General features: G+C 35.6%; 2 protein-coding genes and 2 long non-coding RNA genes across 6 annotated transcripts in view; 2 read left to right on the plus strand and 2 right to left on the minus strand.

The window, feature by feature from the left end:
• The window catches only part of LOC126366674 (cardioacceleratory peptide receptor), a 219,904-nt gene that overhangs the window by 160,777 nt on the left and 31,189 nt on the right, over positions 1-27,938 (plus strand). The gene's annotated exons all lie outside the window — the stretch shown is intronic.
• LOC126366683 (uncharacterized) lies at positions 20,090-20,855 on the minus strand. The gene is made up of 2 exons (XR_007566378.1): positions 20,745-20,855; positions 20,090-20,531 (listed from the first exon to the last, which is right to left on the minus strand). It is a non-coding gene; the product is annotated as an uncharacterized LOC126366683 (long non-coding RNA).
• LOC126366665 (uncharacterized) lies at positions 23,825-27,932 on the plus strand. Of its 3 annotated transcripts, none has more exons than XM_050009869.1 (4): positions 23,825-24,920; positions 26,629-26,839; positions 26,985-27,107; positions 27,551-27,932. In XM_050009869.1, coding segments are annotated over exons 2-4 (474 nt in total). In that variant the 5' UTR covers positions 23,825-24,920; positions 26,629-26,837; the 3' UTR covers positions 27,900-27,932. The 3 variants fall into 3 exon arrangements, with proteins under 3 accessions (XP_049865826.1, XP_049865827.1, XP_049865825.1); XM_050009870.1 differs by lacking the exon at positions 23,825-24,920 and adding an exon at positions 26,038-26,134; XM_050009868.1 differs by lacking the exon at positions 23,825-24,920 and adding an exon at positions 26,039-26,134 and having other exon boundaries at positions 26,508-26,839.
• Positions 25,541-26,451, minus strand: LOC126366686 (uncharacterized). The gene is made up of 4 exons (XR_007566380.1): positions 26,041-26,451; positions 25,848-25,929; positions 25,674-25,756; positions 25,541-25,581 (listed from the first exon to the last, which is right to left on the minus strand). It is a non-coding gene; the product is annotated as an uncharacterized LOC126366686 (long non-coding RNA).

Raw genomic sequence — 27,938 nt, forward strand, 5'->3', positions numbered from 1 at the left:
CTGCCCTATATTTCCCTAAAAATAGCATGGAGAATGTTACACAGACAAGAGGGTGGCTCTTAAATTAGTGATGATGATTTAATATTATTTACAAACGTAAAGAAATGTGAGTGGGTTCCTGCAAATGCTGTCAGACTTCCACGAAAACGATGGCGTGACGAGTTAGACCGTTTTTCGATATATTTTTTTTGACGTGACTTATTTTAGATTTGCCGCAGGTGGCATTAACTACTTGGCTAGACAAATGGGAAGCGCTGAAGGCTCTCACCCGGTACAAAGTTTTAAGACAACAGGCCTGAGGGTGCCCAGTTGGGCGCGAAACTCGGCTCAGGACGTTCTCTGAGAGGAAAAAATATTTGAAAGAATTAATCGACCCTAGTGGGTCGATAGCGTTTTTCGAAACGGTGGCACAAACAAACTGGGGACAGGGAGGAGTGGAAGAAGTGAAGAGAGGCCTTTGCCATGCAGTGGGACATTGAGGGCTATTAAAAATAAAAAATAATAATAAAGAAATGTATACCTCCTCATTTTGCATCCTACCTCCTATTTTTGGTAGATGGTAGTAGTAGTTTTATTTTAATTCATCATCATCATCAATTAAGAGCTACGCTCTTGTCGGTGCAGCATTATTTTTAGCATTATTATTTATTATTTTATTTTAATTGATTAATAATAATTTAATTTTTGAGGGGAGGCCTGTGCCTAGCAGTGGGACGTATATAGGCAGTTTATGTAATTTAATTTTTATCTTTTAATCCGTATTATATTTAGATCTGGAAAGACTACCTAGCATAGTAACAATAATTTCATTACATGGCATATTAATGCCTGACCGCAGGGAATAAACGCTACATTATAATGATTAGTGTCGCATACTGGTCGCCCTTCAACAAAGTGCATTGATGCAATTTAAACCATTACATGCTTAGTGAATAATACTGATTTAATAGAGATATGAGACGTGGGACCGAAGACAACACGTAGAGACACATACATACATTCATAAACAGCATATATACGTCCCACTGCTGGGCACAGGCCTCCCTTTAATCAACCGGAGGGGGTATGGAGCATACTCCACCACGCTGCTCCAATGCGGGTTGGTGGAGGTGTTTTTAAGGCTAATAGCCGGGACCAACGGCTTAACGTTCCCCTTCGAAGCACGGAATCATCTTACTTTTTCGGACAATCAGGTGATTCAAGCCTAAAAAATACAGACCAAACCAAACAAATTCGAATCGGGAATCGAACCCGGACCTCCAGATCGTGAGCCTAACGCTCTTCCCACTAGACCACGGGGGCTGTTACGTAGACGTAGACGTATGACGTAGAGACAATTTAATCTAAATGTGATGTGACACCAACCGGCGATTATCCCTGTATACACTATGGGAGTGCACCCAAAGACAAACCACGGTTCGTGTAGAGCTATTGCAGATTTTGGGGACAAAGGGAACTGGGCTATTGGGTTGGGGGTTAGTGAACCGGGATACTGGGGCTATGTGGGACTATGGCGCCTGCTCGACCAATGTTATTAACAAAGGTACAATGAGCAGGCGATGACTCGCTACTCACTGGATGAGCTATCTAACCCAAGACGACAAGGCAGCAAAATGATTGTGAGCAGCTCAGGGTGTCGAAAGGTGTACCTACACCGCTTTGTTCGAGGCGGTTTACCCGCCTCACCAACTCGCGACTTATGCATCTTTCACTTCCACCCTGCGGACGTATAGCTCTAACGCCCGACTCTATCCGGCCAATGAAGGCAAGCAGGAGGTGAGAGTCTTGCGACCCCCGCTGGGGTCCACTCCGGCGGGCCAGTGAAGGCAAGCCGATCTCAGCTCCCTGGTGTTGTCACTCGCCACAAGCTGGCCTGCGGAGACTGACTGTACTGTTGAATATGTCGTTGCCAGATCGTAGAATTGATCATTTAATGTTGTGCTCGACCAATGGTCACATTTCACGAAATAGAATAATCATTCGTTGGCCACATCATGATGTGGTTTGGGCAGATCAATGAACAAAAACAACAAAACGTTTAACGATATGATCAACTAAATGCATGATTACTTCATGATATGGCCAAACGTTGGCAATCGTATCGTAAAATTAGTAACATTATCCACCGGTAGTGGCGCTGGTGTCTATTATATTTAAAACTTGATTGATATTATAATCGAGGAATCGATGTAATTGTACAATTTTCCATATCGATTAGGTAAATAATTTTGAACCTAACAAATTAATCGACTATTCGCATTTTTATTACAACACATAACATGGACACCGCCTGCATTAACGATATGGCCAAATGTTGATTGAAATATCATTAAACGTTGACGTTTCAACGATATGGTCAACTTAAGTTGATTTCATGAAATGATCGAACACATCATGAAATGATCAATACGATCTGGCCACGACACATTCACCAGGTTCGCTGATTGATTCACCAAGGAGCGATGGGGTCGTCAAATCCCTACGCGTTATTATTATTATAATATTAAACGGTATACAAGCAAATATTTCATCTTAAACTCTGAAAAGCGTTGGTCGGCAATCTCCCCATGCATATATTGACACATAGAGTGCAGCGGCGAGAGAACGTGGGTCCACACACAATGTGGTACTGTAAATAGGCAAGTAGGACTCAAGGAAATTGGATACGATATACGTCTCGTGTTGTGGGCAACTTTATGGTATACTAGCTACCCGCGACGTCGTCTGTTGAAGTATTATTTTTTTGTCTAACTGTTTGGAAAATGGCCCCTGACATGGCTCATGTAACGACTACTTATTTACATCAGTAAGTAATACCCGGGACCAACGGCTTAACGTGCCTTTCGAAGCACGGATCATCTTACTTTCGGACAATCAGGTGATCAGCCTGTAATTTTCTAACCAGACTAGGGACCACAAAGTAATTTTTGTAATATGTCCGGGAATTGAACCCAGGACCTCCGGATCGACCGGTAGTTACGTGTACCTAATTACATTTAAAGATGATTTATTTCTTAAATTATGACAATGATAAACATGTATGGTATTGACATAAGGTGACATATTGTCAATGTCACACATTTTTATTACTTTCACTGTCAATTATCACAATAATAAAAAAAATATGAGTTGCCTAAGACCCCTCTCACATCTGTAAAAAACAGTCAATCCTACACATTTTTATCACTTTTACTGTCGATTGTCATAATAATAATAAAAAAAAGTTTCCAACTTGGCTAAGACCCCTCTCACGTCTGTAAAAAATCAGTCAATCCCACACATTTTTATCACTTCACTGTCGATTGTCATAATAATAAAAAAAAACGTTTGCAACTTGTCTAAGGCCCCTGTCATATCCGTATAAAAACAGTCTTTACAAGTTAGGTACGTAAAAAACTTTACAAGTTAGGTAAGCAGACCATGTCAAAACGGGATATCGCCAGGGTGACGATGATATGTGTAATAAAAATAAACAATTCTATATGTAAGTACTCCAAAGTCCCATCACGGGTGACCTACTGACGTCACAGGCTCATAGTGAAACTTTTGACATTTTGCTCTGGGTAATGTACGCCCTCATTTGCATACGGGACCGCGAGTTAATTAATTTGGTAGAATTACACCTATGAAGTCGCCTACGCAGTTGAGACGTGTTAGAAAAGTTAATTAAACATATTATAAAGTGAAACTATAAAACAGAAAAAGCACACGACTTTAGCTCACGATTATACCCCAATGGGGTAGTCAGAGGTACATCCATTGCAAGATGAACTAAGTACCCACACCTCACCGAGTTGTGAGTTATTTTCGCATTTGGACCTTTACTTCCTTCCCTTTGCAAGAGAAGTGTGTCAGGATCGAAGCAAATGGAATTCTATAGTCTCTGCTTACCCCGGTGGGAAATAGGCGTGAGTTTATGTATGTATGTTGGACCTTTACTTCTTCTTCTTCTTCTTATCGTGTGGGTTGTGAGGTGGAATACCAACCTCATCATCCCTAGTGTCAGGGTTATTACTAAGCCGCCAAAGGCCCCTGACATGGCTCATGTAACGACTACATACTTACATCAGTAAGTAGTAACCGGGACCAACGGCTTAACGTGCCTTCCGAAACACGGATCATCTTACTTTCGGACAATCAGATGATCAGCATGTAATGTCCTAACCAAACTAGGGATCACAAAGTTATTTTTATGATATGTCGTCATCGGGATTCGAAACCGGGGCATGCTAAACTATTTTTAGGGACCTTTTTTAAAAAGTAAATTATTTAACTAGTTGGAAACTAGCCTTTTCCCCCTACTGTGTTTGTATTGTTACTGTGGCGTCATCTAATAATAAATACTTTCTTTAGATAGATAGATAGATAAAATACTTTATTGAGCACAATGGACACAAAATACAGATATAGTTTATATATTTATGTATATAGTTTATATACATAAATATATAAACTATATATATATATATATATACATATATATGACTATTATACATAACTAAATAATTATACATACATATAATAACACTATGGAAAAAGGAAGGATGGTTTACATAAAAGAGGAGGAGCCAGAGTTCTTTCTTTCTTTCCTTTTGTAAAGGTAACATTTAAGATCACGACTATATTTCCAATTGGGCTACATACATCGCAAATCGAATTGAGAACTCACGCTTCAGCTTCCTATTAATTTTTGTAAAAAAGGCTGTAAGCTACCCAAATAAAAAAAAAATAAAAAATAGATCAATACAATACAAATACACATTATTGCACCAAAATAAAAAGAAATAATTACAAAAAGTCTCTTAACTAAGTAAATGGCAAATTGCGGCCTTATCGCTTAAAGCGATTTCTTCCAGACAACCATAAGGTGAGGAAAAATGGTAATCAACGTGGTAGGTAGTGAGCCTTATCGCCGTCTATAATGTTCGGACCAACTGTGTTGGTGAAAACTGCACTCATTGCTTGGTGCAAGTCCGATACCAGGGTTTAAAGTTCTCCGTTTGAGAAGCAAGCCAGCCACAGCACCATAGTGACTCAATTAAAAACAATCATCATCATCATCAGCCGTACGACGCCCACTGCTGGGCATAGGCCTCCCCCAAGGATCTCCACGACGATCGGTCCTGCGCTGCCCGCATCCAGCGGCTTCCCGCGACCTTCACCAGATCGTCGGTCCAAGATGGCGGTTGTGGATTTCCTGAATAAAAGGACCTCACTCAACATAAACCGTGATGAGCCACGATGCTGGTATTCTGTGGGTCTTGCTACAAGAGCAGTTGAGAAAACTCGCTTCCAACTAAATTCAGAAAAGTTAATTTCCTAAATAATAATTGTTCCGTCAAGGAATCTTATCCGAGACAGTGTTAACGAGTATAAGGTATGAAATTATTCCCAACCACGGAACATTAACATAAAAAAACTTTACTAATTATCAATGTTTATTGATAAAGAGGCAAATATTGAGAGTCATTGGGGACAGAAGAGGCAAGATGATTGGACACTTAATAAGACACGACAAATTTATTAAAAACATCATAGAAGGAAAGAGAGGAAGGAAATTTGATACACTAGAATGAAGAATGCTACACCGACAAGAGCGTGGCTCTTAAATTAGTGATGATCGTAGTAATTATACACTTTATATATGAGGAGCTCGGTGGCGCAGCGGTAAACGCGCTTGGTCTGCGATTGTTGAAGTTAAGCAACTTTCGCAAAGGCCGGTCACAGGATGGGTGACCACAAAAAAAAGTTTTCATCTCGAGCTCCTCCGTGCTTCGGAAGGCACGTTAAGCCGTTGGTCCCGGCTGCATTAGTAGTCGTTAATAACCACCAATCCGCTCTGGACTCGCGTGGTGGTTTAAGGCCCGATCTCCTTATCCATCGATAGGACAGGCTCGTGCCCCAGCAGTGAGGACGTTAATGGGCTGATGATGTGATACACTTTATTGCAAACAAATTCACAAAAACTCTCATGAAAAAAACATGGCAGGTTATTTTGATTCACTACTCATCACTGTTTATGTACTCGTATGTCTATATTCCCACTTTACGATCGACATACCAAGAAAGGTCAAGGATATGATGGTTAAACTAAATATAGACCGTGATACCAGAATATAGTGGTCTCTCGCATTCTTCCTGCGATATCGTAAAATTACAGCCCTGTCCACTATTGTGTTGCAACTGTATTGTATCGTGAAGAGATATCTGCTGCGATTGCTTCTCTGCTGAACCGAAATAAAAAATAAATTAAAACAACAAAAAACCCGACTACGGACCATGTATCAAGGGTATAAAGAAATCTACAAACAGACATAATATGCGTGAATCATGGCAGTCGGGTAAAAATAACGACGCATCCAATTGCTTCTTATACCGAAAATAACCCTTGCTTTTTCCAAATAAAACTATAAACTTTAAAACTACAAGACTTAATACAAGGAAAGCGCGTACGTATTTCTAAAAAGGTTTCTACCTTCAAAGACGTAAACATTGACGCATTAATAATCGCGTCACACTTGAAAAAAAGGATTGCGTTTCCGGCAAATTTAAGCGGAGATGGGGCAAATCAGATTGAACCCTTGTTTTCGGATCTCAACGAGCTTAACTTGAGTTGACGTGACACTCTAGATTAATGTCCGGGGGAACGAGGCTAGGAGAACGGCGGTTATACAGCTGTAGCCGTAGTGGAGTCGGTATATCGCGCGCGACTCGACAAATGAGTCAATGCTATTGGCTACGATTAAATAAACAGTTTCTATTGGTTATTTTCGGCGGCGACCATCGCGCGCGATTTGTTAGGTCTACTGGTGTTGCGGAGTCCAATAACTGGATAATACTATGTTGCCAGCCCCTTACCGCGCTCTGATACCAGATTGGGATAATACAAATGTATTTTATTGTACAAAACAAGTTTTACACACACGGACGAAAGATACAGTACAATCTGACGGCCTGATTGCTAAGCAGCAATTTCTTCCAGTGGCAAGAAAACATTTATCCCAAATTGGTGCGGGACGGTACAACATCTTGTATAATATAAATACTTACAAGAAACAAACAACTACCTACTAACATAAAATACATTGATAAAATAGATATAAATAAATATGTGTATCTATAGGATAAAATGCGTTATATTAATATCCACATTGCGACTCGTAATGAATAATATTCGAAGACCAATACAAAAAATATATCTATAGTATATCGCCCCTCCACGTAGCATACGTATGTGCTCTTTTCTCGCGAAGAGCATTATAATATGGAATATTTACCGCAAAGTAATGCTTGATTCTATGAAGTATTTATTGACGTTTTATACCGTTTGTCACTTTATGCCACAAATAAGTAAATTATATTTTTAAACACCAAAGGTAAACATCTCATCTCGTGTAAACGACAAATAAAATCCTAATTCGTTCTTCATCAATCGTTGTGATGTGAGAAAAGCTTCATCATCATCAATTTAAGAGCCACGCTCTTGTCGGTGCAGCATTTCTGTAAAATACTCTCCATGTTTGAGAAAAGCTTACCAATATTTTTTTAACTCCTGGTAAAAATATTTTGGCTGAAATTGAAATGGAACAATTTGAAGATCTAAATAAGATTTCTTTTCGTTGAAATATAAAAAAATAACTTAGTAAGCAAGTACCTATTTTATTTTTCAATGATTACAAAATAATTGACTCAAATGGAATGAAAAATTTTCATATTTTCCACAGTCAAATCCCTAATTCGGTTTCTGACCAATTCGGAAAAAAACTTCCTAAATGAAAATTATTCATTTATATATTTTTTATTATTTTTTTATTTTTTCTCGACGCCCAGTTTCGTGGCCGCAAGCGGACATTTTCTGACGTCACAGTGCATACTCGAGATGTTTGTGCCAAATTGCACTCGCAGTTTAAAAAGTTGTCTTGGGGTCAGCTAAGGTCATTCTCTGAAGTTTGCACTGAATTGTTTGCGAATAAAAGTGTTCAGTGCACAGAGAAGCTTAAGAAAGAGAATTTGTGGAATTTAAATGTACATTAAAAGGATCCTGGCAGAAAGTCTTTAACGAGCCGGGATTAAAAAGAAAAGTGACTTCAAAAGGGAAGTTTTCCTTTTGCCTAATTAAAAAGTGTAATCATCAAAATTGTAAAAGCTTTAATCATAATTTAATTATCATATATTTATATAAAATCGTAACATATTATCGTAAAAAATGCGACTAAGGTTACATGGGATTAATAATTGTAATCCTAATATAATCATACACCATGCTTCAACCAAAAGAAAATATATATACCAACACAAATGAAGATGCGATTTTGTTTTTATTATTCATCATCTCCCTCGCATTATCTCGTTTCTCACAGGGTCCGCTTACCTAACCTGTAGATTTGACAGGTCCGGTTTTTTACAGAAGCGACTCCATACAGACATTCCAAGTTCCAAGACATTCCAAGCCGCGAAGGGAACAGCCCAATACAGGTTAGGTCACATGCCTCCGAAATTGTATTTCTAGGGAATGTGGGCAACACGACGTTTTCCTTTACTGCTGAGCACGTGAAAAACCTGCGATGTCAAAGTGAGAGTCAAGCGTTCTACCAACTGGACGTCCACGGCTTCTAAATGTTTTATTGTTATATACAATGAAAGTGACAAAAGAAAAGATTTCTCAACGGTATTTTCTTATCCAGTTGTCTATTGTTTCTTATCCAGTTGTCTGAATTTTCTCACGGTGCTTGCTGCTGAAGATAGTGTCAGATAGTTTGATTTAAATTAGTTTTGAGGGGATTTACGGGAGTCTGGCGAGTATACAAAACTTGTTGGAACTTTAATTAAAATGTCAGAGAAGTTGTGGTGGTCAGGTATGATGAGACAAATTACTAATGGATCTGGAAGACGTTGGCCAGCCGGGTCATAACGCTATCTACAATGTGTACCGACCACGGAATCACTTGAACACGCACATAAATCATCAAAATCTGTATAGTCCGTAACAAAAAGTGGTATATTATTATATGTAAACAGCCGTTGGTCCCGGCTATTAGCCGTAAAAACACTTCCACCAACCCGCATTGGAGCAGCGTGGTGGAGTATACCCTCCGGTTGATTGAGGGGAGGCCTGTGCCCATCAGTGGGACGTATATAGGCTGGTTATTTATTATATGTGTCAGTCAGGGACTATCCAGGAGTGGGTCGTGTATAGTCTCAGCTCATTGTGGGCACTCACAGGTACTCCTTCATGTTCGGTGATGTACCGATGGAATGTTCCCACATTTAAGCAGGTAAACCCAGAGTACAAGAAGTAACAATTTGTAAAAAAAAGCAGCAGTAGTATTAAAGAGTTTTTACAACGGGAACATTACCAGCTCCGCCACATCACTGATCACGCTGCTGCTCCTCTGTTGTTTGGAAACTCGACTCGAAATTTATAAAAAGTTCGTTTTAATAATAATAAATTGTTTATTTCAAAAGCTGTACAGCTTACTTAACATACACATTTACAATTTTACATGGTTTTACATTGTTTCTAAAATATCTCTCCTCTTGCTTGTTTCTTGTTTTCTTTGGGAATCGAATCCAAGCTTTCTCTCAAAGAAGCACATTTTAAGATTTTCTTCTCATCTCTGGCCATGGAAACGTATTATTAACGCAATGTAGATAAATCTAGACTCATTCTATTTTTCTTGAAGTAAATCTTGCCACGTCTGAGTTCTAACCAAGCTTTAAACCAATGTTTTCGCTTCAACTATTTTCCAATTTTGGAAAAAGCCGAATTGGCGCAGTATTTTATCAAAATCCGACAAAATGTCAGAAGCATTCCATTGGTGGAAAATTTGATCTGGCGCCAAACCACAGCAAACTAGCTGTTAGCGATGTGGAATTAATTAGTACACTTCGTTCTGGCAGCATTTCGTAGTCTTGATTTATACAAATAACCGTACCTTCATATCTTCAGGTTAGTTAAACGGACCCTGTGAAAACGGTATAACACAAGCGAGATTAGCAGATTTTCCAAATAACGGTATTAAAATGTCACACACGTAAGCCCATAATCGCTAATGGGTAACCTTAAATAATCAAAGATAAAGCCACATTTTAGCCACCGTTAATACCTTAAGATGAATATTATGAACCTTATGAAATCTGTACCTTGTTAATAAGAGGATTATACGTAATTATGATCAGATTTTTTAATTCGTCGAGGTAGATCAAGCTGGCTCCAAGCTCGTATTGACGCGGGGCGATGGATGGTGAACGTCAGGACCACATATCTTATTGAAATATGAGTATGGAGAAAGATCGTATGTTTGGTTCATAAGTGATTATCACGTGTCCATCGGTGAAGGAAACTCACATTCCCGAGAAATGCATTTTCGGAGGTGTGTGGCCTAACCTGTATTGGGCTGGCTTTCCCTTCGCAGGTTAAAGGTCAGACAGGCTGTTGCTTCTGTACAAAACCTGACCTGTCAAATATTCAGGTTAGGTAAGCGGAGTCTGTGAAAAACGGGAGAGTGTTAGGAGGATGATTTATGGACACCAATGCTAAAATAATTTTAAGTTGTCTGATGACTGACTCTATGAATGTAAAGAATAGCCAAACTAAAAATAGAATCAGAGTCTCGATGGATTGAACAAAACGAATGGAATCCACTCAACTAACATATCGTATCGAATACATTCCAGGCAGATGATAAAATCACCAAGTACATAAACGAAGGCGGAACCACGCTCCTGATTCTTCCACAAACAACACTGACCTTGCTTCAAATTATTACATACTCGCATCGAAATAATTTGTTTACATGCGTATCATCAAACTACTATTTGCTCTCAAACAAAAGATACGAGTATCCGAGGATCTTATTGATGAAAACGCGGAAGTTGCCGAAGATCAAAGTCATGTAGAAAACTTGGTGGATATCTATAGCTATTATAGTGCGCGTAGCAAGGCGTCTTATTTTCAAAGCGTTTTATTGTATTACGTGCAAGAAAAAAAACCTTTGTTTAAACAAATCTTCTTTTATCTAGTGGTTGTGAGGTATATTACCAACGTCATCCTGGCGTCAGGTTTACTATTGAGCCGCCGAAGGCCCCTAGCATGGCTCATGCAACGGCTACTTACTTACATCAGTAAGTAGTAACCGGGACCAACAGCTTAGCCTTCCGAAGCACGGATCATCTTACTTTCGAATAATCTGGTGATCAGCCAGTAATGTCCTAACCAAACTAGGGACCACAACGTAATTTTTGTGACATGTCCCCACCCGAACCCGGGACCTCCGAATCGTGAACCTAGCGCTCAACCACTGAACCACGAAGGTGGTTTAAACAAATGAAATAGGTAGTTCTAGCAATATAGTCTCGCGTTTTTATTAAAATTTTAAGAGGAAAATTCTCCTGGAGCCGCGGTAGCCCAGTTGGTAGAACGCTTGCTTCTCACTTTGAGGTCGCAGGTTCGAATCCAGCACAGGCCTTAACCAATGATTTCGAATTCATGTTTGGATCATAAATGATTATCACGTGCTTAGCGGTGAAGGAAAACTTCGTGAGAAAACCCACATACCCGACAAATACGTTTCGGAGGTATGTGACGTAACCTGTAGGTATTGGGCTGGTTTTCCCTACGCGGGTTGGAAGGTCAAACATGCAGTCGCTTCTGTAAAAAACCAGACCTGAAACTTTCAGGATAGGTAAGCGGACTCTGTAAAAACGAGACGGGCGACATGAAATTTGTAGCGGTTTTTGATATTATTTTTATCCATATTTTTGCGACGGAAAATTCCACTTGATATCAACTCAGATTCATGGTCTGCATCGTCCCTAAAAGTTTTCGTTACGATGTCACTAACACGCTGTATTTTATTAAGATTGAAAGACAAAAATAAGGAGAAATGGATCAACCTACTGATACTTTCCTCGTAATATGATAGCTAAGTAGTATATTATTGGGCATTCTGCCCCACCTATCGTTCGCTCTGCTCACGACCGTTCGCTGCGCTCACTTAGGTGGGTGGAATGCCCAATAATATAAGATCAACATCGTAATGTGTATATAAGGTAAATTATACGACTCTTTTAATCATTATAATTTTAGCTATATCAGGTGACATTCATTGCGACTATGAAGTTTATTAAACAACCGGATTCGTTGCAAATTGACACTTTTTGTTTAAACACGCAAAACAAAAATATCCGTCATGGTAAACTATTACCTAATACAATCAGGTGTATAGTATGCGGACCTTCTAATTGCGGAAAAACAAATCTTGTTATTGGTCTTCTTTTGCATAAGGATGGGTTGCATTTTAAAAATGTTTACGTGTATTCAAAAACATTAGATCAACCTAAATACATATTTTTGGAAAAAGTCCTAGACATGGTGCCCAGTGTCTCATTTTCAAAATATAAGGATAGTGAAGAAGTTCTCAGCCCCCAGGATGCTAAACCAAATTCAATAATTATATTTGATGACGTAGCGTGTGAAAATCAGAATAACATGCGAGATTATTTTGCGATGGGTAGGCATCGAAACATAGATTCGTTTTATTTAAATCAAACTTACAGTAAGGTTCCAAAACAACTAGTACGAGACAATGCTAATTTGATTATTTTGTTTAAGCAAGATGAAATAAATATGAAACACGTTTATGATGAACACGTTAACACAGATATGTCCTGGAATGAGTTCCGTGAAATGTGTTCTAAAATATGGAGTGAACCATATAGTTATTTGGTGATCAATAAAGATTGTCAGAAAAATGAAGGATGTTATAGAAATAAATTTGACAGTTTCGTATTTTTTAATTGATCATATCATTTTTCTGATATATAATGCGATGTTACTTAGTAAATCGCGTTATTTTGCCTAAAGATTTAGCAGAAGCACAAACTTATTTTAATAATGGAAGCTTGTTTAAAACGCCAAATAGTTAATGCAGCAGAAGCTGTTAAAAAAAAGGTTAAGAAGTTGCGAAACATTGAAACCGAAAATGAAGAAGCTTTGAAATCTGTATTCAGACCTATAATAAATCCATTAAATAAAATTGCCAATAAACGCTCCCATAAATTGACAGAAAATGGGATTCGCAAAACAGAAAAACCGAATTATGAAGATACTATCACGCAACCGTATACTGCAAGTTGTGAAAACGTTAATGAAGATGACTATGAAAACAATAATAGTGCCAGTGATAAGGACTACAATGAAAGAAGTAATGATAGTGATAATCATAGTATTGATCTAGAAAATAGTAGCGACTCGTTCAAAACAGTTGAATGGAACGATGATACAGAAGACAATTTGTCTTCATGGTCATTAACGCCTGAAGATTTTACAAATGTTCCATATGGTGTGAGGAATGAACGAGGAAAATTGATGCTTGGTACAATTCCAATCACTATAGGAGACAAGATCATTAAAATAGATGGAAACCGATATACTACTACTCCAGGATTAATTGAACTATTATATCCTCGTAAGCCCTGGGGTCCTCTGAGAAGGACCAAATAATTGTAGTCATAAAGGCCGAAGGTTTTGAAATAGTTTGTTCTAATAATCAACGAAGGTACTTTTAAAAGTACCAAAACTTTGCCTGTCAATTTAATTCAAACCTTTGCGCCGATTGAGAAAAAAAGTATTTTGTCTATGAACTAGTTCATTCAATTTCGTGAATAGGTGGCTTTAACAAAAAAGAAATATGTATCACTTGTCGTAATTTGTCATTTTATTGGTAAAGATGGTGCGCACACGGCGACGAGGTAAAAAAAAATCAAGTCAGTAATCGAATTTCGTAGTTTTTCATACACATTATTTTCAGAAATCGCAGGTAATATAATAATCAACAACATGACATAGTTATTTTATCAATTTCGTATCGATATCGTTAGCAATATGAAAGCAAACTTTTTTAGTCCTTTGCAAGGGACTTTAGGTGTCATGTCCGGATATTTTTCAAATACTTTTTTAAATTGTTATATGTGATTAAATCATACCGATATAGACTGACTTGCTTACGTGATCTTATTATAAAAAAAAACTACCGTCTTCATTTTATTTCCTTTTTCCTTGTAATGATGATCTAAACTGACACCATGAATTAATTTCTTTCCTAATAATAAAAACCTAATGTACTTCCAGAGGGACTAATCACAAACTACATCATAAAAACTAAAACACGTTACTTATTTTATATTTAAATATGTAAGTATATACACATATTTATGACGTACAAAAAGGTATGTATGTTAATGAAAAAATACATAACCCTTTATAATAATAATATTTTTCAGATTTTACTAAAAGTAGTGACTTAAACCGGGAGTCCTTCTGGAAGAACTAAAAAAAAAACGTAATTTTTTCAAAAATGTTTTCTATTCATCCTTACATAAGTCTCCACTTAATTTGAACCCGATCGGATAACTCTAACACTTTAAAATTTGTACTTGAAGTGCTCGGCCTTTACGACTACAAAAATTTGGTCCTTTTCAAGGTACCACCGTCGTTTATTACTTCGAAATCGTAATTATGCTTCGGCGTTACGAGGATATAAAAAAAATCCAGATTTGTCTTCGGTTACAGAAGACGATAAAAAAATATATAAGTCATTGCTTTTGATTTCCAATGCTCACAGGCGCGATTACGATCCTAAAAAACCGATAAACGGCAATAAAGGTAGAAAGTATCTACAAATTATACAACCTCTTTTCAAGTTACCTAACAATACAACCCCAAACCTTAGTCCAATGCCAAAAGGAAAGGGCTTGTCAGTAATGAAGAAGTGGAATAAAAACGTAGATTACGTGTATTGGAATGATCCTAACGAATTGGTTGAAAGATTAAAGTTGTTGATTGCTTCTCAAGAGGCCGGCAATACAGGTTTAGATAATGAAATAATTTCTATTATAGAAGAACTCAAAGAAAGTGGTATTATAAACTAATAAAATACTTCACAAAATATTTATAGTTTCATTCGTAACTTAATAATTAAAAGAACCACACCTGTTTCAAAACCATGAATATTGATAAATTCGGACATCACGTTCATAAAAGAATGCGGCTGCCTGAATTATATGATTTAACTAAAACTATTACAAGAACAGATAACGGTGAGTTTAATTTACATTCGCAAAGATTAAGAGGTGTGGTGATACCTATTGAAGCAGACGATGTAGTCAATAAAGAATATGTGGATCAAACAATTCGTAATTTTTATACAAAAGAAGAAATAAAAAGTTATATTCAACAAAACAAGAAAGAAAATATATTTGAAATGCAACTAGCAATAAATCGTTTAAAAGCAACGATTATTGCATATATAGATCAGAAGTTGCAAAACCTTGATACACCTAAGTTAAATAAATCTACTCAACATGATAAAACAACAAATAGAGAATGAAATTCATAAGACAGCTCGAAAAAACTTCATACGTCGCTCCGTTATTCTAAAAGGAATAGACGACTTATGGCAAGCAGATTTGATAGACTTTAAAAACATAAAACCCTATAATAAAGGGTTTAGCTTTATTTTGGTCGTGATTGACTGTTTTTCTAAATATGCTTGGGTAGTGCCACTGAAAACTAAAAATAAATTAGATGTTACAAACGCTTTTCAAGAAGTATTGGAAAAAAGTAAGAGAACCCCTTGTAATTTGCAAACTGATATGGGTACAGAGTTTTACAATGACAAGTTTTCAAATTTAATGCAAAGTTTGGATATCAACCATTACTCTTCGTTTTCAATCAAAAAGGCATCAATTGTGGAGAGATTAATTAAAACTTTAAAAAATAATCTTTACAAATTATTTAGTTTAAATGGAAGTTATAATTGGATTGACAAATCATTAAACGTTGTAGTGAAAACATACAACAATACAAAGCATCGTACTACTAAATATAAACCAGTTGAAGTTAATCGTAATAATGCAGCTATGGTGAAAGAAAATATTCAGTCTAAGCTAAATAAACTGTCTTCGTTAACTAAGAATAAATTTAAAATTGGTGATTACGTACGTATAAGCAAATATAAAAGTAGCTTTCATAAGGGATACACTCCTAATTGGTCTACTGAAATATTTAAGATAAGAAAAGTGAATAAAACTGTCCCTGTAACATATTTAGTTGAAGACCAAAGAGAAATACCAATATCTGGGGCTTTTTATCAACAAGAACTTCAGAAAACATGTTACCCTGATGTGTATCTTATAGAAAAAGTAATTAAGAAACAAGGTAATAAATTGTATGTAAAATGGTTAGGACTTAGTGATAGTTATAATAGCTGGATTAACAATAAGGCTATTGTGCAATAAATCACTTTATATAAATATGATTTTCAATTTAAATCCATAACATTATAAAACAAGCAATGCAAGGCAGTGGACTTCTCAATAATTTAATAAACAATTTACCGTTCGAGTTACATTTACCTGGATATAATTACTGCGGTCCAGGAACCAAGTTAGAAAAACGTTTACTGCGTGGTGATAAAGGAGTAAACGAATTAGACGAAGCTTGTAAGGCTCACGACATATCATATTCAAAATATTCTGATTTGAAAAATCGACATAAGGCAGATTTACAATTACTTAACATGGCTAAACATCAACTGAAATCAAAAAAATCAAGCAAAGGTGAAAAACTTGCTTCATGGTTGGTTAGCAAAGTTATGAAGGCTAAATTAAAAACTGGAAGTGGATTAAAAAAATTTGGTTCTCTGGTTTCCAAGATTCGTAAACACGTAAAAAACAGTAACCCAAAAGATAACAAGACTATGATTAGATGTGCTTATCTCGCTGCGAAGAAACTTGTCTCTAAAAATCATAAAATTAGAGTGCCTCGCGTTTTGCCTTTGCCGAAGACAGGAGGAATTTTACCACTAGTTCCAATTTTTGCTGGATTATCGGCACTAGGCACTTTAGCCGGGGGTGCAGCGGGTATTGCTAAAACTATTAATGAATACAAAGCTAGCCAACAGAGTTTACGAGAAACGGAACGTCACAATAGGGCAATGGAAATGAGAAAAATAGGGAAAGGTTTATTTGTTAAGCCGTACAAAAAAGGCAATGGATTATACATTAATCATGCAAAAAACTAATTAGTAAGCTACCTAATCGTGCACTTAGTAATGTGGATATTCTAAAACTCGCCATACATATACCTTATTTTCGAGGTGTGTATATGAAAGATCAATTACCTACAAAATCTAATCTTATTGAATGTGGTATTATAAATTTGGATAACTCTGAAAATAACGGAACACATTGGGTAGCTTATGTCAAAGTAAATAATTATTGCGAATACTTTGATAGTTATGGGGATTTAAAACCCCCGTTGGAATTTTTATACTATGTTCAGAACTGTGAATTATTTTATAACTATACAAGGTTTCAAGAATTCAATTCTGTTAAATGTGGTCATTTGTGTTTAGAATTCTTAATTAACTTTTGGTTTAAATAAATTATGTATAAAGTAAGGAAACATTTTTTTATTTTATCATTTGCACCATGTCTTTTACACTATCAATAACTGGGAACTCCGCTCTTCTATCTACATATTATACACCAACTTTACAATTAGAAGGCGAGTACGAATGTGCACTATTGTATTTAGCAACATTTAATTCTATTCCAAATATTGATAAAAGAAACAATAAATTATACTACGGTGAAAACAAAGTCATCGAAATACCTGAAGGTACCTATGAACTTCAAGATATAAATGATTATATAAGAACCAAAATTGACGTACCATTCAATCTGTCATGCAACAATAATACAATGACAACATCGTTATTTTGTTCTAAAGATATTAATTTTGAAAAACATGATTCTTTAGGCCATTTATTGGGATTTTCTAATCAGGTTCTAGAGGGAAATATATTACACACGTCTCACCTTCCCGTTAACATTTTACCAACGACTGTGGTGAGGGTTGAATGTGATATAGTGAGCGGATCATTTATAAACGGAAAACCAAGCCATATTATTTATGAATTTGCTCCTAACGCACCACCTGGTTACAGAATTATAGAAAGCCCTACAAAAATAATTTACTTTCCAGTAAATCAAAGTAATATAAGTTGTATTCACATAAGATTATTAGACGCATACAACAATTTAATTAATTTACGTGGGGAAGAAGTACAACTATATTTCCATCTAAAGAAAACATGATAATCTATAATAAAATGACGACTCCTTCAATTAAAAATACCAGTTATTCTCGAGGCATCAACAAAAGAACATCTAAGAAGTGTAATAATTTATCTGCTGAAAATATAAATTTCCTCAAACAAATTGGGTTGAAAAAATGAATATTTTAGATATATCATCTACACCTACTTACGACAACAGCATTGACGGTATTGAATTTCATTCTTATAAACCGTATGTGACAAGTTTCAACAGGAACGATGAAATACGCATCCCGATCAACCAGCAAGATTTATATGTTTTACCATCAGCCAGCACTCTATATCTAGAAGGAAAAGTGCTCGTCGGCAAGAGAGATTCGAAAGAAATAGCTTCGTCTGTTCAGTTTACAAACAATCCATTACTTTACTTTTTTCAAGATATTCGATATGAACTGAATGGTATCGAAATAGATAGAATAAAAAATGCTGGCGTAACCACTACTATAAAATCTTTATTATCTATGAATGAGTGTGAATCAAAAATGTCTAAAGTGTGGGGGTGGGATATTAATGGCACAAAAAATATAAATTCAGGTATTTTTTCTGCTTCTATTCCCCTCTGTAATATACTAGGGTTTGCAGAGGACTATAAGAAAATTATCATTAATTGCAGACACGAACTTATTTTGTTACGTAGTAATACTAATCTTAATGCATTAAAATTAAATACTGGAGAGATTGTTAACGATATTCAGATAAATAAAATAGTATGGCGTGTGCCACACGTGAAAGTTTCCGATAAAGAAAAAATTAATTTATTGAAACATTTAGAAAGGGATTAGCTTTTAGAAATTGGGACCTTTATGAATATCCTACTTTACCAAAAACTACAAAACATACGTGGTCAATTAAAACTTCATCACAAATCGAAAAACCTAGATACGTCATAATTGGTTTGCAAACTAATAGAAAAAATAATGGTGACGCAGACATGTCTCGATTCGACCATTGCAATTTACGTGATGTTAAAGTATACCTAAATTCCACTTATTTCCCTTATGAAAATTTAAATGTCAATTTTTCAAACAATAATATAGCTTTATTATACGAACAATACGCGAGGTTTCAACAGTCTTATTATGGACGCCGAACAGAACCATTACTATAAATAAATAAATAAATAAATAAATACTAAGTGCAAAAGAATTTAAAGAAATAGCTCCGTTATTTGTGATAGATTGTTCGAGACAGGTTGATAATTTGAAGTCTGGACCTGTAGTAAATGTGCGAGTGGAAATAGAAACCAATACCGAAATACCAGATCTAACTTCGGCATATTGCTTAATTTTGAACGATTGCATAGTTGAATATAAACCGCTCTGTGGGGTGGTTAAAAAGATATCATGAATTCGCAAACAATAATCGTTGATGTTCAAGGTTTTAAGGATCTTAGAAATAACTTCATAATAAAGGAGCTCGCTATAGCAACCAGTGATTATACGCAAACTTTTTTGATTAAACCTCCATACTCGTATAATACTCTAACAAAGGAAGAAAAAAAACAAGTTACATGGCTCGAAAAAAATCGTAAAATATATTGGAGTGAAGGATTTATAGATCATCGAGAATTCAAACGTATTATACAGCCTTATTTAGCAAATAAAAACATTCTTACTAAAGGATTAGAAAAAGTAAAGTGGATAAAAGAATTAGGCTCTAATTGCGAAGTGACCGATTTGAGTGAAAAAGAATGTCCTAACCTTTCTAAATTATGTGATAAATATACGAAAAATGAAAAAAATTATAACTGTATAAACCATTCAAAATCATGTGCTTTGAAAAATGTATTGTGTATTAAAAAATGGTGTATAGAAAATAATAAATTTATTGTGTAATGAATGAAAAAATAGTTTTATTTTTACCTTTAATAAATTGCTTTAGAAGAAAAATAAATAAAAACACCAGAATAAATATAAAATATTTATTGCACTAGAAATGATAATTACACAACTTTTTTGATATGTTTGCGATAAGTGCTTCTGTCTGCGTTAACACTTCATCATAGGAATCCTTATGTACCACGTACTGGGCGCTCATTAAAATGTTTTCCTCAGGGTCCCCGTTGTCATGAGTAACTTGAGGACTGTTCTCTAGATCGACAACTTGGACTCTAATTAGTCGAGCGCCCGGGGTGTGGTGGTTTTGTAGCACGAAAGATGATGTGTCCTTATGACGTATTTTTTTTGAGACGCACTGCACGCTAACATTTCGCTTGGCCGGCTTCCTCTTCTTTGGTTCGCGATGGAGTCTGGCCAACTCTGGATAATCTTCATCAAAGTTTGCCAGCGGGTCTTGCGCATGTTGTTCGAACATGTAGGTGATGTCTTCAGATGACGTCGTCATGTTGATCTGTTAAACAAAAACATAAGATAAGAAACATATTAATAAAAAAGAAAATAAAGTTTTTCTAAAATAAACACAATTTAGAACTATCTGTACGTATATCTTCCTAGCGTTATTCCGTTTTTACAGGGTCTGCAGACTTATAATTTAGAATTAACGTCACAATACATAAAAAATACAAGTAATATAATAAAAAATAAAATAATAATATTGACTTACCAAGTAGATGCACTCGTGTCGTGTCTAACCTCTTCGAGTTTTAAAAATGAATGACGCACCTTGAAGGTATTAAAGTGTAGATTGCAAATAAAATGCAAAATACACAAAATGCACGATTTTTGCAAAATTTGCTAGAATGACGTATTGTGCTTACCAGGGATGTGTCGTTCCCGAGAATTTTCCCACTTAGGGAATGTACCCAGCAGTAAAAGACGGAAAATTTATGATAAAAAGAGCTTTATTACCTAACCTTTACGCAGATAACATTATAGAGCACAAAAAAGAACAATTTGAAAAAGAAAAACAGCCAGTATTTTACTACTAAAAAGTTTTTGCAACGGAAACATTCCCACTTTGGGAACATTCCCGAGAACGGCACATCACTGGTGCTAGCAGTTGCTACATTCTTATAAATTCGCTGACTTGATGAATGATGACATCAATGTAGGTCAAGTAATCAACAACCATAAACTCACGATCACGCTCGTAATCCCTAATAGAGTAGGCAGAGACACTAATTGCTTGTCACTCGTGAAACTTAGTCATGAGATTACTCGTATCCTTGAGACAACTTTCATAGGTAAGGAGGTAAAATTTCTTATGAGAAAATAAAAAAACATTCATATTGAATATAATATTTTATTGTATAAAAAATTTAATCACAGAAAGTACTTATAAAACATTAAATAAGTATAGTAAATTTTGTTAGTAAACTTAAACTATGTTAGGAAATAAGTACAATGTACAATTATTCGTAACCAATTTTATACAAATTTAAGTTAATATTAAGTAATTTATTATATTACTACTTATGATTATTTGAGATGGTCTTTAGGTTTTACTCATAATCTAGGTTTTTAAAAGTTAAAGCGTTTCCCCAAGCTCGGGTTCTAATTTTATCGGTACATATCGATCGTTTGTCATCGCTGTTAGATAATGCAACTTTATTTACGCTTTGTGTGAATATTTGATGTTTTATCGACTTGAACAAAATATTTTTTCTTTTAATTATTTCATTATCAAAGAGAACTTTTTCATAGTCTGTAATGGTTAAGTCACGTACTACTGAGGACTTTACGCCTTTAGCCTTTTTGATAACTTGATCACAATTTTTCACGCAATAAAGTTTTGAGCGTAAACCGACAAAGTCAGTAATAATCTTTCCTCCCATCTCATCTTTAAAAAGACCAGGAACTTTTTTGTTTTTAATAGGAAGGCACCATTGGTTTTGCTCGTCGTAATTACTTGTATCGAAATAACTATGAAAAGTACTTTTTATGTCCAGATAAAAATCTTTTGTGTGTATTAAATACAAAAACGAGTCGGTATCCATATAGCACAATTGTACTCTATCTTTATAAAAGGGCTTGATGACATTATAGTGAAAGTGAAACATATGGGATTTTGATAACTCTAACACTGTAAACCCTATGTATATTGGTTTATCTAAAACAATCTGGTCGGGCTTCATTTGTATAGCAACTAAGTTCTCCGTGAACACTGAAACACTATGAAAATAAGGACTAGCTATCAATCGCTCCGCTTGGGTAGACTTTTTTGTTATATTGTTTTCATCCTTCCACCTATTAACTAATTGGACATTCACTCTATTTTCGGTATTTTCTAACGTTTTTCCAAATGTACTATTATTAAATAATTTAAATAGGTCCTGCTCAAATACGCTTGTTGCTTTTTTGCGTAACTCGGTATTTAAATCAATATATTGTTTTAAGTATGCGCTCTGTCTAAAGGTAATAACTCGATGGATTTTACGTAATATTAAACCATGCTCTATACACTTTTTTAGGTGTACGTAATGAATCACATATTTGTATTTATTATATAAGTTTGGAACGAGTTTTTTAGTTTTACCACCAGGAGGAATGCACTTTTCTGCACAAAATGGAAGATCGTTGTGGTATTGATGTAAATGGTCAGGATATAACAGATCTACTTCAAGTATGTAACCCCAGGCATTGTTGTCGGGTATACTTGAAACGTTAAAATCATTTAATTCGCTTTCAAGCAAAAACCTGAAATTCGCGTATGGTAAATATTGACACATACTGAAACCATAAAGATTATTACAATCCACATAAACGAGATAAGACTCGGGTTGTGATTCATCGTATTCATTAATATATTTATTGTTAGCTTTAGCATAGCGATGCGAACACATACATAATCCACCTCGAATTCCGTCTTGAATCATTCGGGTAATTTCTATGTCAGATATAAGTTCAAGTTTGATTCCTGTTATTAATAACATAGCGTCAAACGATAGGCTTGGCGCTGAGATGTAAAAGGCAGGGTCGAGAGTGTAATGTCGCTTACAGGTCTTACGGAAATTCTGAAATATATCAGTTAACAGAAGAACATCCGATTTGAGATACAAGTCAGTATACTCTCCTAAACTAGTCAAACTAAATCGCGACCATACAGACATCGCGTGATTGTAATCATCATCGGAAATTGGATCATTATTTAATGAATTAAAAAAACAAGACTTCGATGGCAGTGCGGTTTCTTCGTAATTATCCCAACTTGACATATAATCATACGGATACACTCCCTTACGAGTCAATAATTTGAATTTTTCCTTTTCAGGAAAATGACGCCGAAGATAAACAAAATCCTCAGTTTTCATTGTTTTGGTTAGTTTGTCTAAACTCGTTCCTAAGAAATTAAAAGAATCTACGAAACGTAAATGTATGTACTCTTTTTCGTTGATAGGAACAAATTTAGAAAACGAGGTGTACTTTTCCTTCGTTTTAGGTATTATTGTTATTTTTCCAGGAACCTCTCCTAACTGCTTGATAAATAAATGACAATCGTAGCCAGATAAATTATGGAAAAAGATCGGGATACATTTAGGAACTTTAAATTGTAAATTACAATGACGATGGGCTGCTCCGCGATACTTTCCAGTAATATGACAATGATCTCTAACTTTTTTCCCCCATAAAAAAATATTACAAATGTGGCAATATAAAGATTTTTCGAAATCACGAGCATCACTTTCAGTAAATTTCATTCCTCGATTCGTATTCAATAAAGTATTAATTTCCTTAGCATCATCCAAAAGCATATTTATGAATTTATTAACACAATCTCTACCACGATAAATTCTAAATTGGTTAAAATTAGGATCAATGGAAGACACAATATTATACGCAAACGCCGCGGGCACGTGACATTGCAATTTTGTTGTGTTAGCAGTATCACAGTCATTGTCTTGAATAGGTCGCAGAATTGTTTCGAAATCGGCATAGATAACAAACGGAATGTCTTGTTTTCTGTTGTAGTTTTTAAATGTAATAAATGAACCCTCTTCTGGTAAAACAGTAACAGTTCCTTCGCATAAATGACTATTGATGCGTTCAACTGAGTGGAAAAATAACAAACAGTTTTCACAGTAATAAACTTTTTCGTGATGTTTAGTAATTTGGTTTCTAACAAGACGAGTCAAGTCTTTGATTAGACAAAAATGAGATGATGTATCGTTTTCTAGGAACAAAAGATGTACAACTTTACGTTTATCGTTCTTTATGGTCGACTCTGATTTGTATAACGGACCTGTTATTTCTTTACCATTTTTTAATCCATAAACAAAAATACTCAAACTAGGGTTATTTTTTTCAAATATAGAAATATCTGAGAAAGTGATCGGAAAATTTAAGTCTTTAATGTTTAGTACTTGTTGAAAATGGGGATACGATGATACCCGCTCTGGGTGCTTTTTTGAAGGATACAGAGCAGCGGTTACACACCATAAGAAACAAAAGTCATCCTTGTTTTGTATATTGAGGCATGCTTTTTTGTTTCTTATATATTTAGGCAATGAGATAAAGCTGGAACCGCTTAAAGGCTGATATTTATTTATATTTATTTCAAGGTGTGAATTGCTTAAAAATGTCCAACCACTGTCTCTTTCTTCAAATTCCCCTACTTTATTCAACAGAAAAGAAACAACTTCGTTATAAAGATTATCAAAGTCAAAATTTAAGTGAATTGTAAAGTTCTTTGTAGCAAACGACTTTACTTCTTGTACGTCAGTTTTAGGCAAAAGAAAAGATAAAAAAAATTCGAAGTTAATTTTAACAGAAGTGTGGACTTGTAAGGCGTGATTTACAAGAGATCTAATTTGTTTACGAATGTTGTTTAAAAATAAAGAAGGTAAGTTTTTTGCTTCTTCATTAGATGCAATAATTCGATAACTTACTATACGTCCTTTAAAAGCGGATGTTATGATCTCTACGTTATCATAAAGCGGAGCAGTACAATTATTTTTGTGCTTACTGCTACGGAAATGTCCAGTCCACTGTCTTCCATTAACATTAACATTACACACAGAGCAGTAACCCATTTTAAATAAAATCGAAAATGGTTCAAAAAAGAGAACCTTCCTACCAAAATCTATAAAGACACTTTTGTGATATTGTTTTAATTATGAGACGAATTGAGTAAAACCTATAGACTATAAGGCGATCTAAATACTAATTAATATTATAACTTAACATAAACTGCTGGGCACAGGCTTTCTCTTAATCAGACAGAGAGAGAGATAAATTAAAAGTAGTTACATACAATTATTTGAAGCAGGAAATCAGGAGCTCTTTGACTGCGCGAGTAGCGTCGATGTGGAGAGTCCTTAAAGATGATTATAAGTTCAACCCGAGTATAATCTGTGAAAAATGCATTTATATATTAATAAATAGGCAAATGCCGATAACCTAAACTAACTTTAATTATGACACTATTCAGACTTACCATTTAAGGGTCTAAACTCGTCATCTGGCTAGCTTCAAGTCGATAAAGAATGGTAGTCACCTCGTATCTGAAAGTTAGAATTAAATCAATATCTTCATCGTTTACCGGTTTTTTGAGCTAGATTAGGTGCGTATGAAAATAAATATTGTGCACTCTTACCTCGAGAGTGATCGTTGACTTTAATAGTACTTTCTTGAATTTTCACTCATGAATCGCAGCAAGAGAGCGATTCCCTTTTTGACCTGTAAATATTTCGTAATTTTATTAGTTCACTAACCATTTTTTTATAGTTTAAATAAGTATTTACTTAAGTATAATTTTGTTCTTACTCACTTTTTGTTGTAAGTTGTTGAAATACCTTCCTCTGTGTATCGGTGCAGATCGTGGATCTTCTACTTAATTTTTAATAAGTAGGCTGTAAGAAATTTAAAGTTATTAGCTCATAAGTTCATAATTATTGATTTATGAAAAAAAAAAAATAACTGAATTACAGTACTTAGGTAAACTTATTTTAATTCAAACTCACCTTTTTGGTAAATCACAGTAATTCTGAAATATATCTTGAGGTTCAAACGTACGAGGGCTTCAACGGACGAAATATGTATGGTACCTAATTCTGAGTAAGTATTAGACACGTGTAATTAAAAGTATTACGTATTAAGTAGGTATGCTGGTATTGCTTTTTTGAATTGATGTTGCAATATTCCGTGAGCTATTTGTTCATCGAAAAAAGATGACTTTAAATATTTTTTGTCAATGCTCATCATTAAGTCAACCTCACACGGGCGTTTCGTGAACGTTTGCACTCCGCGAACGTACATTTGACGGAAACGCGGCGCTCAGACCGCGAACCATATCGTTTTTCTAACGTATAGCACGAACGCTCGTGTGGGTCGACCAGTAATTGAATTAGGTTGCTTTTGCTTGCAGTTTTTATAATAGGTAGAGTTCATGTTAAATGATTTTCAGTGCTTTATTCAATTTACGTTGCAGGTTTTCGTGAGCTGTAACATGGTATCCCAAATGAAATATTTTAGAAAAGGACGTATGTCAACGAATTAAATAGGCTTTAAGGCTTTTTAAATTACGATGTAACATTTTTGCTTAATTTTAGTTTTGGGGTATAAAACAGCGAAGTCTTTGGTAAAAATTATCAGAAGCAGATCAAGAACCTCCTCGCCGAAAAGAGTTGAGTAACCCCCGCTCCTCAGTGAAGAGAGTTGAGCCCTGAGCGACACCAGCCACCGCTTACCAGCCCTGAGTCGGCCCCGGCGCTGTGCAAGTGAACACTTCAAGCTAAAACAAGTTCCACTTCTGAGCACTATGTAAGTTCTCCATCACATAATTTTGGAGGTTTAACTTAGAAGTTCTGCTTCACCTATTAGTGTGTGGAGTACACATCACCCAAAGAATTTCTACAGTTACAGTGCAGTACATTACATTGATTTGATTTGATTTATTTTGTTTCAGGTCCGATTCAGAATTTGAAGTTATTCCGAAGCAGGGATCTACAAAGAAGACTCCTGCTGCACGCCAAATGAAGCGTTCGCGAGCCCCTCCGTCGATTTCGTCGATTGACCAGGAGAATACAAAGTGAGTATAATTAACCATGTGACATGTTAATATTTTTTCAGCATGTGGTGCATTGGCTTGATACCTTGATTTCTTCAACAGAAGTCACGGGTTCGATTCCCTGTCGAGTCAATTTACGATCCGGTTCATTACTTTACGTTCGAGAACGGTCCGTATCCCTCAGTTTAAAGGCTCCTGCTGTTCCTGCTATTTATGGCCTCCGTGGTCCAGTGGTTGAGCGTTGGGCTCACGATCCGGAGGCCCCGGGTTCGAATCCCGGTGGGGACGTATCACAAGAATCACTTTGTTTTTATTTATGTTATCGTTATCTCTCGAACAAGTATACATTCCCTACATTCCATACATTCACCAATGTTTTAACTATTTATATTTATTATCAAATATGAGAGCAAGTTGGTTTTTATTACTTTGTAACTCTAAAATATATTTTCTTTTTATTACAGGAAGAAATCAAAGACACACGACATCTTCGGGCTAAGTCACGGGCGCACGGTCGGCAATGAAGGAAGCGACAAGAGGATCGTATCGTACTTCGTGAACAAGGTGGCGAACGGGTCAGAGCGGCGTACAACTAGCTTGGATGGCGAATACGTGGTGGACTTGAAGATATACCATGCCAACGACGTGAACAACACTGATTCAAGAGAAGTCTGGCGCAAGGCTCTTCTACGAATCAAGCTGCAGACTCCGGATGACAGCGATGAGTGGAAGTTGTTACAGAAGCTAGTTACACGAATTGACAAAAACTTTGAAGATGAACCACGATTTTACTCTGACAAACTTGTAGATTGAACACGATTGAACAAATAAAAGCATTACTCCTTACCTACC

This window comes from Pectinophora gossypiella, chromosome 5 (genome assembly GCF_024362695.1).
Source record: "Pectinophora gossypiella chromosome 5, ilPecGoss1.1, whole genome shotgun sequence".
Taxonomy (NCBI): Eukaryota; Metazoa; Arthropoda; class Insecta; order Lepidoptera; family Gelechiidae; genus Pectinophora; species Pectinophora gossypiella.

What these genes read in the sequence shown, in the direction of transcription:
- LOC126366665 (XM_050009869.1), top strand. An exon ending in ATTGACCAGGAGAATACAAA is followed by an intron (nt 27,108 to 27,550) that starts GTGAGTATAATT and finishes TTTTTATTACAG; the next exon opens with GAAGAAATCAAAGACACACG.